We start from the raw sequence: 11,794 nt of genomic DNA, 5'->3' as shown, positions 1-11,794 counted from the left end.
ACAGTTTTACGCGACACCGAGCTTTCTCTGCATCGAAATTAAAAAAAATGCTTAAAATACATTTTTTTTCTCATAATCGGTATTTTATTTTTTTTAGTTTTTTTCCTTTCAAACCACAAAAATTAATATTAATAAATTATAAAAATCTAGGTACTCCGGCCCCTAACAAGGTCTGGGTACCTGGTTGGAGACCCTCGTTATTCTAAGGTGTTTGTCACCGGGCGCTCATTCCGTAGAATTGGGATTAAGGCGTAACATGGTATTCAAATCTGGGCTCAAGCTAAACCATCTAAGACCCATACAAGATTTCCAGTATATATGTCTTAGACAAATAACTAGAGTTCCATGGTATATGACTAACGACGCACTACATAAGAATCTACAAATCCCAACAATCAATGAAATAGCAATCCGACATTACAAAAATATCCACTCAAAATTCCATTCAAACCAAAACCCTCTTATTTCCCTTGTGTCATCTATATTATAGAGTCTATAACCATTCCCAGCAACCCATCAAAGAGATTAAAAATAAAATGGCCAATTGACGCCCTTGCCTAACAAAAACTTCAGATAATTACATTTTTTTTATTTCAAATTTCATAATATACTCCGGTATAAACTCAAAATTTGAATGAATGTATGCTAAATTACCTACCATTCATATTATAGTTTTAAATGTCAAATAAAATGTAATACAAGAGTACTTAGTAAGAAATCTCATTATGAATGTATTTATTTTTTAATTTATGAATTTCCAAAATTAATCATCATAAATTAAAAATATACTCTAAAAAATTGTGAAATTAAAAAATATGCTCTAAGATCTAAAAACCGCTGAATATACCAAAATAAGCACTATTAATATTTGATATTTTTTCGTAGTGTCATGGAATGAATTTCTAGCTTACCTAGTAATAAATCTAATAGTCCAAAAAAAAAAAAAAAAATGCAAATGCAACAACTTACGAGCCCTAATTACAAATATTCATAGTAAGGTATCTATGGTTCTTTATTCCAGGGTAATAATACATATTTCAAGACAGTAGAAAAATAAGCGTTATTTATATCTTGAATACATAATAGTATAATGAAAATAGCATTACAAATTGGTATTTATGGTTACTTACTACGTTTGATCGATGGCCATTGTTCAAGTTCAAAACGAACATCTTCGAAATCAATGTTCAAGTAGGACAGCAAGAATCTAATAGGTTCGCCCAATCCAGTTACGTTGAAGTATGTTAGTTTATACGATGACATGATGATATATTGTTTACTGTAATATAAAAGTGATTATTATTTGAATAGAATGACTAGATGAGAATACATACTCGTATTATGTTTATAAAGAGCACATTTTACAAATTAATCGATACTAATATATGGATACTGTAAACTATTGATGTAAAAACTAAAGATTAGATTTTAATGATTTACCAGAAATTGTATTAAAACCCAATAAAAATAATTCTCTTGTTATTGATGTTAAATGTAATAAATAATTATAATGGAAACAATAGTTTTAGGGAAATAATTAAAACGGAAATTCCACGAATAATTTTATTGGACTCAGGATAGTAATAATAATCAAATTAAGAGGCTACGATAAACTTTTGAACATTATCGCGTCACATAATAATAATATTTATAAATATATCATAAACAAAATATTAATATTTTATTTTTTTTAATACACAACCATTTTTTTTTATGAACTGTAAAACAGAACGTAAACGATCTCGTTGACAACGGAACGTATGGCAGCGGCGTACTATGTGCGGAATAATAAAAATTACTCATTGATCGTTTAGTCAGTTTTTTATTAATATTTTATCGATATTTGACATTTACTTACTGTAATATGGTTACTACGAAAACGAAAACAGTTGAATATTGAGGTTGCAGTCCACGTGTGACGGAGTACCTACGTATATACAATTATGCTAAATAAACTGATATTGTCAAATATATTTGGTATATCCATACTGCTGTTATTTCGCGGTGAAAATTTTTTCCCGTTCGTGACTTAAGGTCAAAAAATTATAGATTATAAATAAAAAACCGCGATTTTTTTCATGTGGACTATAACTTAATAGGGTTAGATAGAACGATAACTATGGCGTCATATTCCTTTGATTCTGAATGACATGCGATTTGACTAACTTTATTTGTTAAGATTTTAAATTATTTATAAAAAATGTTAACTAATTAATTTTTAAATTTGTAAATCGTTTTCGATTAAATAATACTAGTTATCTGATAACGTGTCATCGACTAGATGTTGCCACATATTTGAATGATGTTTTGTAACATACTTACATAACGCACAAAAAAAAAAACAAAGTTTTTCAAGCAAATCCACTTCTTATGTTGTAATAAATTATTATTAAATTATATTTATTTACGAAAAAAAATTAACGTGACCGGTGTTACAAAGGGCAAAACTCCTCACCTATGTATGACATATATAAGTATAGTCGGTAATTATTAAGTAATATTGGTATTGTATAATTTTGTTTTAGTAAGAAGCGGCAATGTTTTATGTTTAAAACCCCCTTCCATTAATATTTGTTAGATAAAACTTATATTTAGATATTTAGTTGAAAAATTCTCAATTTTTTATACGTGGTATATTCATCAAATTAATTTAAAAAATCGCTGTTTTATTAATTTTAAATAATTCGTAACAATTTAAAATTATTTACGGATATAAATTAATTTTAAGTTCAAATGTATCCATAGAAAAATTTATCAAGTATGTTTTTTTTTTCATCTTAAGCTGCATCCAGACCAAAGCAACATTGTGGACAACTTTGTTGTCAACAGTTTTTGATAATTGTTTCCTACAAAGTGTTCAATAATAAGTAAAAACTTATAAGTCCAGACCAAAGAAACATTATTGACCAAATTTTAGTGTTTAGCAAGATGTTCAGCCAGGAAGAAGTAGTGGTTGCAGCAGTTTGCACAATTATTTTAAGTTCTATTAAAAAAAGAAATTTTGGGTTCATCCTAGCCTCCAGTGTAAATAAACTATTAATAAAACAAATATGCTGAATGATCTTAACCATAATGATATGAATCTATTATCTGACGAACTAAGGTAAATAAATAGTTACATGTTTTCTAGACAATTATTACCATATTTGGTTGTATACTCAGTTCATCTTTATAATTCGCTACATATTATGCTAATAATTGATAATACCATGAAATGTTGTCAATAAAACCAGCAGAAAAAATTTAAAAACATTTTTGTCAATAATATTTCTTAACATTCTATGATCTTTACCGCCTCCTATGTGGAAATAAAATGTTGTTGCTAACTTTGTTGAAAACACAAAAGTTTACAATTTTTAAAGAAATGTTTAAAAAATTTTGTAGCCAAAAATGTGGAAATTGTGTCTTGCCCACAATGTTGTTTTGGTTTGGACACAGCTTTAAATAAACAATATATTAATATAACAAAATGTATGTGGATTATAAGAGCGAAATGTAAAGGCAAATGTAATGCATTATTTATACAAAATAATTTATATTTTTGTCGATATATTTCCCAGAGTCTTACGAATTCATAACTTTTCAGTTCCTTACGTACGGTCAGATTAGAGATGAAAATTTTCAGTCGTTTGAATAATTTGAATTATTTGAATCTGGACAGTCTAGTTAGGTTAGGTTAGATTCGATCGAATGATTTGGTCATTTTAGTAATTTTGATCAGTCATCTAATACAGTAGAAACTCGATCAACCTTCACTATCGATACCGGGACTATGGCTGTTAACAGAAATTTTACAATTTAAATTTTGTAATAAACATATATTTTTTACAACGTGTGTATTTTCCGAAAAAAAAATAATACACACATATACTACTTATTAAATACCATACTACTATACTACTAAATTAAATCTAACAATTTTAAACAAAATAATCTGTGATTTTCTTTTGTTTTTTTGACGCTCGAGCTTTTTCAGCTGCAACATTTCGTATTTTATGTAAGAGTTACTCGTCAATCACTGATTAAATTTAATTAAAAATAATTCAATTTGTTTGTTCACGGCACGTTTATTTCATATGTTGGATATTAGAAAAAAATTGTACACACTTGATAATCGCCGCAACGAGTTAATCTCAATTGTCTCATTCATTTGTCTTTGGTATCGTTATGTAACGTCCTGCCATTGATGTTGAGTGAGCGCCAGGCTCACCTAGTTGTTTTTTTATCATTATTTATTATTTAACTAGCATATATGATTGAAACCAACACCAAATTATTTATATTTAACGATAGCAATGTCGGATAACTGAGAGACGGTCGATCGAGTTTCTACTGTATAGTTGTTATCGTTGGGCCAATCGATTTTCTTTTGACTCGGTAACAACATGGTATAACGACACAAAAATATTATATGTATAAAAATAATATGTATGATATTCAACAATTTCTCCCTAAAAAAAACAAAAAAAATTCGGGGTTACGACATTATCTATTTTGTTTTGTTTCCGTTTTATACAATTTTAAAGTTTATATTACTAAAAGTAAAACTAAAAAAATTAAAATACCACATTACTGTTGTGTCCGTGTGCCTCATACAGCGTCAAATACACATTTTATAGTCCTCAAAACTCTTGAACATAGGCTATTTTGGAAAGAGGCATTAGGAATTAAACTATATTAGTATTACTAATATATACTATCTATAAAAAATATTTGTTACTTTCCCGCTTTCAATAAAATTATCCGTTGTATAGTACAAGCGTGCGAGTTGTGTCAGAAGTGTAAATCAAAGACCACCTGCATTGCGGGTACTATGCAATCTATTCTCTCTTCTCAACCTTTCGATAAATTGTTAGTGGACTTCTACGGTCCTCTTCCCACTGGTATTTTTCAATTTTCATACATCTTTGTAATTGTTGATAACTTCACCCGCTTCGTCAAATTATATCCTCTCCAGTTTGCCAATGCTAAAATATGTATTAAAAAATTAACAACAGATTATTTCCCAAATTATGGTGTAACAAAAAATATCGTCTCCGACCATGGTCGACAATTTGTAAGTAAATATTGGCAAACCTCTCTTAAAAAATATAATATTCAAGTGTCTCACACCAGTATTTATCACCCTCAATCTAACCCAGCAGAACGTGTCATGAGAAAGTTACGTAGAATGTTTCAAACATATTATTACCAGGAACATTCATTATGGCCCCAATATGTTCTATACATCGAGTGGACGCTCAACAACGTACGTCATGAGTCTACACACCAAACCCCCTCAGCACTATTCTTACAAAATTCTCAACATAATCCTCTCACTCAATTCATACATTTCCCCGACAATTTATCTTTCGATCACAATAACAATTAATATTAGCCCAAGAAGTCCAACTATCAAAATCTGAATCCCGTAAAAAACGTCAACAAGAACATCTCAATCTCACCTTTTTCAAAATTGGCGATATTGTATTAGTCCGAACCCATAAACTTAGTAATCCAATAAACAAAAAATTTTTTAAATTTTTCCTGTTATATGATGGCCCCTTTAAAATAAAAAGTTTAAAAACCGTGAATGTATATGAATTGGTCCGCCCTGATAATAATACACCCAAAGATACCTACAATGTAATACATCTGAAGCCGTATATACCACCTACCACGTAAACACTCCCGTGGTGATCTTCTCCTCCAGTATTTAAAATTTAAAATACATTTGTAATAAGCACCAATGGTGACCATGTCTTGAATTTCCGGACTTCATATTAAATGGGGGGTTGTACGTGGAGTGTTTCTGCCTGATCCGGGGCCCCTAACGTACGCGAGACTCCGCTCAAAATCACAAGAACTGCACAGTCTATTATAAGTATAATCTAGAAGGCCCAGGTCATTAAATTCGTAACTCCCCATGTTGTCCCCCCCTGTTTTCCCTTTAAACTGCCCTTTTTTCTGTCTCGTATCTTCTTTAAATTCGGTGTGACCCCGTTTCGGACACAGATAAAGCTAGTGCACTTCTCTCTGTCTCCCCGTTAAGTTATTATATTATTATTGGTAGGTCTTTTTACTATATTACACTTTTTTTTTAATATTTAAATATTATCCAGTGTCTCTCGCACCAACGTGCTGTTTAAAATTATAATTTTTTTTATGTTGTTACTTTATAATTACATTACCATGTTTTTTTTTTTTTATTTAATCTCGACTTAAAAAATTTGTTTTCTCTATCTTCTTTTCCAAAACTTAAATTATATTTTTTTTTCTGTGTCATTATCTAAAATTGCTATGTAGGATTATCCTTAGTTATTCAAGTTTAATTACTCAAAATAAAAAAATAAAAATAAAATAGTAGATCACTCAAAATTCAGCTTCTTTTCTATTACAACAAGTGGTTTTCTGTTCCAATTGATGTTGCACCTTCAATAACTTGTTGAGGTTATATAAATTCACGGAAATTTGAGGCTATTTTATTAAGATAATAATTATTATCATACACGCGCAAATCCGATTACAATATGCAAAACAATATTGTTATGCAATACCGTTTCCCCGACCCACCACACAAGCGGTGTCCATCGCGCCGGTATCGTAGCTGGTTGCCCGTCGTCGCCGTTGCGTGCCGTTGTCGCGGCTGCCGGCGCGTGCCGACAGGGAAACCTGTTCCCCAATTTGTAAATTTAATGTAAAAAAGCTCACGACGCGACGACACTGAGACACTCTCTATCACATTCTTTTGACGGAGCCACCACCGGCCGAACAGAGAAGCGGCTCTCCAACAATTTGTTTTTTTTCTTTCCACGACCGCGGACGACGGAGTTTTGTTCTCGATTCACGTCACCAGGACACCGTTTCGTTTCGACCAACAATCAACTTTTCGGTGCCACGAATATTTACACCTTATCATCAACGTGCGTCATATACGGAATGATGGGCTAAGTACGACCGTATGGACCATAGCGGGCGAAAAGGCCAATCAACACCACAAGCTTCAGCACCATCATTGTCGTCGTCGTAATATAATGTATACTCCCTTTTGACTCCCTCCTTTCGTTTTCATCTATGTAACGATCATAATACTTTTCTGTTAAATATATTTATTTCCCTTTATTCAAATCTTTGGTTTTTTAATGAACCACTGAGTGTATAAAGCCTATAAGCTCCACTGACTTGGCCTTAGGGTCATCACGCAGTGCGGTTTATAGGTCACAAATCAAGTGTTCCCCTTGATTCGTGGGTAGTTTTTTTGGACGTCAAAAACCCAAAGTTTTACAGTATATTATGCGATCATCTCATCGATACATACATTGATGAAAATGCAACTTTTCCCCCGTATATTTGGTCATCGTGTTACATATCAGGCAAAAGAACAACAAATACCTGAAATACCAAATACGCAAAAAACAAGTATGACAAAAATTAGGACTTTTGTCATCGATGCATGCACACGGGTCATGGTTGTGTTGAAATCGGGGAACTAGTAGTGTGGAACTAATAGCGATGGGCAATTTTAATCGATCTTTTTCGTGCAATGACGATCTTCATGGTCCGATCTTTTAAAAGATCGATTCATTTGTGTGAAGATCGAATCGAATCGTTAATCCGATCTTTCATGCGAATCAAGTTTTTGATTCGATATTTTTTGCGAATTGATTCATTGTTATTTGTTGATACAATTACGAAATACAAATTAGAAGTTATTACACATTTTATATTTTTATCTGCTTTTCACCTAGAGCACAGGCAAATAATACCATCAATTTAGAAAAACCGCAAATAAAGTAAATCGACCTTTATTTCTGATTGTACTTTTCAGTCCGATTTGAATCAATTTAAAATATCGATTCATTTCCAAGAATCGCTCATCACAATGCGAAATTTACTAACCCACAGTTTTGATGGTGGTGTGTGTCGGACGTCGTCGTGACCGTTCCAGGCCCCACTCCAATGATGGATGGATGGATGGAAAACCGGGTTTCGCGTTGACGATTAGTCAGAAAAGCGGCCGTTGATAGCTTTTATGATAAAGACTGCCGCTAGGTCTGCGTTATATAATACAATCCAATAAATAATTTTGTGTTTTATTAATTGAGTTAACAAAATGCTTATAGAAATTAATATATATATAAATTGTTATGAATTAAAATGGTTCTGGAAGTTAATTAATTGAGTCGTAATATTTTAAGTTTTTTGTTTTTAATAAATGAAAATAAATACTTGTGTATTAAAATAAATTATTTTATATATTTTAAATAGAATTTACCGAAAAAAATCATTATTATACACTAATGAAATACTTAAAATATAAAATGTAATAATTAGGGACCAGATTTATATTCATATTTCAACGTTTTCACCTATTAAATGTATATTCAATGCATATTTGTAGTTTTATAGTGCATATTATTAATAGCACATATATTCGTTTCCGTCGTATTTTTACGTTCACAGCCACATAATATCGATAAAATTGCGACCGATTACAGTTTCCGAAAAAATAAGAAATCAATTCCCTCAAGTTGATAAACTCATTTTTAACATCATAAGTTTTTTTAAAAGCTCCATCGCGCACTACACTTTTCCGAAATATGGCCCCTAATCTAACACTTCCACCACAACCAATATTAACGCGTTGGGGTACATGGCTAAACACAGCCTTTTATTATTGTGACAAGTTGGAAATTATTAAATAAATAATTCTTCAATTGAACAGTGATGAAGACTTTATTTCAATTAAAAAATCACAAAATTTGATAAAAGATCCTAATTTTAAATCTAATTTAATTAACATTAAATCAAATTTTGGAATAATTCCGTGCACAATAAAAATTTTAGAATCAAAAGATTACTTGTTATCAGAAGCAATGATCAAAATTAAAAACGCAAAAACCACATTAAAATAATCAAAAAACAAATTGGTGGTATTATAAATGCCAAACTTAAAACCATACTAAAAAAAAAAACCCTGATTATAAAATAATTAAGACAATTTCTAAGATTTTGGAAGGAGAAATAGACGGCAACAATGAACTACTTGAAAAATTATGAAATATTTATTTGCAAGTAATATTACATATATGAAGTACGCTCCTATAAATATTGCTGAGGTCGAGTGAAGTTATTCTGTGTATAAAAATGTACTTACAGATAATCGGAGGAATTTAACGTTTGAACACATTAAGGAACTTCTGATCATCCAATGCAATAAGGTAAAATATGAATTCAATTTTTGTTTTTACTTTTTATTTATGTGGGTATTATTTATACTTTATAGATTGAAGATAAAGAATGTTAAATGGCAACTAAGATGACAAAATATTTTAAAAGTTCTTTTATACCGTATTAATTAATACTTTTTTTACATTTATAATACATTTAACATATTTTTATAGCATATTACAGCATTTTTAGAAGCACATAAATCTGGTCCCTAATAATAATACTTTATTAATTTTGAATCAAATAACATTATACATAATTTAAATTTAATTAATACTATAAAAATAAATGGTTATACTGATGGTATAAAATACTGTTGAATAAAAATAAACTGGAATCTTAATTTTTTAAATTTGCAGAGCTGGAAATGATTCTATGCTTAAGGATTTCTTGTAGGTCTTTTTTCAACCCATGTCTTTATTTGAGGTACGGCTAACACTTTTTTTTTGAGTGCTTGCATGTTTGGACGACCTTCCAATAAATCAATTTCTGCCATAAAGTTTAAATAATCCAAAATAGCTACAAAAAATAGGTCAGCCCAAGTCAACTGAAAAAGAATCAGACATTTTAATTAAATTATAATTTTATTAGAAATAGTTGTACATTTTGTACATTTTAATAAAAAAAAATTAAACTACATTACAAAAACATAAATCAAATAATCAAATAATAATTCAACTAAGAATAAAAATTAAATATTAAGATAATTACAATAAGGTCAGTGTTATTATATATGTATTTATGTAAATACAAATCTATAAAACAGAATATCCTCGAAACATGCACACAACTGATATATTAACAGATTACAGCTGTTACTTAAGATAAAATCATACAACTTTTAGAAGCATGTTTATAACATAATGAAAAAAACTTTGAACAATTCATAACATGACAACGAGTATTTTTTGTCATAAATTGTGTAAAATAAAAACAAAAATTTAACTTTTACAGAATTTAAATAACCACCACAATAACTTATTTTTTGTACTCTCTTTAAAAACTAATGAAATATCAAATGGGTCTTATATACATTTTGAATTAAAAAAAATTCTCTTACCACTTTTAGAAATAAATAATTTTGAAAAATATACAAGTGATAATATACTAAAAATTGGAATTAATATAGATATTCTACCAATATCTTAGACTAGTAAAAACCAACTCTGGCTCATACTAATTTCTATTTTAAATTTTAAAGAATTACTCAATAACAACCAAATTTAATTGAAGAATTTTTAAATCCATTTATTTTTTATGTTTTAGAAGTATTAAATTATGCATTAAATGTAAATGGAACCTTAATTAATATTAACAATTCGTATATAGTTTGCGATGCTCCTATAAAGAGTTTTTTTTACTAAATGCTAATGTTTTAATGTTTATTTTGGATGTACTTCAAGCATTGAAAAAGGAGATTTTATAGAACATCCAGTAACTTGATAACTTTAGCACATTCTGTTATGAAAACTTTTTACAATACATGAAAAAAAACACTTAAAGGAATAAAAAACCCTTTTGCAAGAAGTTTATAATCAAATAAAAGAAAAACAACAGTTTATGATTTATTTTCTTATTTTTTTTTTTTTTTTTTTAATAACTTATTGTTTTATTTTTTCTACCTAATATATACTAAATTCTGTTGCTCCATAATATACAAATATTTTCGAAGAATATCTTAAAGCACTATTTATGATAATTATTTTGTAATTGAATATTTTTCAATTCAGAAAAACGTTTTTTAATTAAATAGTATAAGTAAATATACAAAATTAAAAATATATGATGGGTTTCTATTGCACGTTTCCAAACATATTTTATTAAATATATATATATATATCTTGAAATCCTGTGGTTGATGAAAAGTTTGAAAACATATTAATCAAATAAAATAAATATATTTGATAGTTAATTTTAAAAAATTATAAGTTATGAGTTAAAAGTCATAACTAAGGCTTAAGCATTAAAATTACTGTAATATTACAATAATACTTGCAGTAAAAATTACTAAATATCATGAAAAATCATAAGATATGTGTTTTAAATAAAAAAATGTAGTTTATCTTTAAATATTAAAAAATATAATGATAAAGGCAGTGGTTGAATTGGGGGGGGGTCTGAGCTACTCTTCATTTTTCTTCATATTATAGCGTACCCCTTAATTTAATTCATCAAGGAACGCAGGGGACGCAGCGTCCTTCAACAATTATATGAATATGAATTTGTTTCTTAGAAAAATTAAATAAATATGAAAAAAAATTGGAAACGATTAATATTTTATTTAATTTTTGGTATTAGTTCGTAATCTGTTCATTATTATTAGCACATATGTATATTAGGATCGCAATAATAAAATATATAATAATGTTATACAATTTATGTAACACGTTTCAAGTGTTTCCACTGCGTATTAATTCGTGGTATAAACTGCTAAATTGCTAAAAATATAACTATTACGAAAACTTCCCTGGGTGTACCGACGATAACGATCCATAGTAAACCACTGACAATAATATATTGACTCCGTATTTTGAGAATCCGTCCGTTGTTTTAGTTATCGACGATTAACAAATGGTGATCGTTT

At 29.1% G+C, this 11,794-nt stretch overlaps 2 protein-coding genes across 9 annotated transcripts in view; both read right to left on the bottom strand.

Annotated features, from left to right (window-relative positions):
* Positions 1–836: 836 nt before the first annotated feature.
* LOC112682281 (glutathione S-transferase-like) lies at positions 837–8,237 on the bottom strand. Of its 8 annotated transcripts, none has more exons than XR_003148485.1 (6): positions 7,879–8,237; positions 4,566–4,967; positions 3,866–4,451; positions 3,599–3,776; positions 1,859–1,927; positions 837–1,279 (listed from the first exon to the last, which is right to left on the bottom strand). XR_003148485.1 is itself a non-coding variant. In XM_025552819.1 (3 exons), exons 1-3 carry the CDS (start codon positions 4,568–4,570, stop codon positions 1,123–1,125), a joined length of 231 nt encoding a protein of 76 aa, XP_025408604.1. In that variant the 5' UTR covers positions 4,571–4,585; the 3' UTR covers positions 1,103–1,122. The 8 variants fall into 8 exon arrangements, 1 of the variants encoding a protein (XP_025408604.1); XR_003148488.1 differs by having other exon boundaries at positions 4,574–4,967; XR_003148486.1 differs by having other exon boundaries at positions 838–1,279; positions 3,917–4,451.
* Positions 8,238–9,567: 1,330 nt separating this feature from the next.
* The window catches only part of LOC112682282 (glutathione S-transferase-like), a 10,788-nt gene continuing 8,561 nt past the window's right edge, over positions 9,568–11,794 (bottom strand). Inside the window, 1 exon segment of the mRNA XM_025552821.1 lies at positions 9,568–9,757. Within this exon segment, the coding sequence (XP_025408606.1) occupies positions 9,590–9,757 (168 nt within the window). The 3' untranslated portion in view covers positions 9,568–9,589.

The sequence above is a fragment of the Sipha flava genome, unplaced genomic scaffold (genome assembly GCF_003268045.1).
Source record: "Sipha flava isolate LNK unplaced genomic scaffold, YSA_version1 20217_pilon_pilon, whole genome shotgun sequence".
Classification (NCBI taxonomy): domain Eukaryota; kingdom Metazoa; phylum Arthropoda; class Insecta; order Hemiptera; family Aphididae; genus Sipha; species Sipha flava.
Note: the sequence above shows the minus strand (reverse complement) of the source record. Positions and strands in the feature narration are given on the sequence as shown.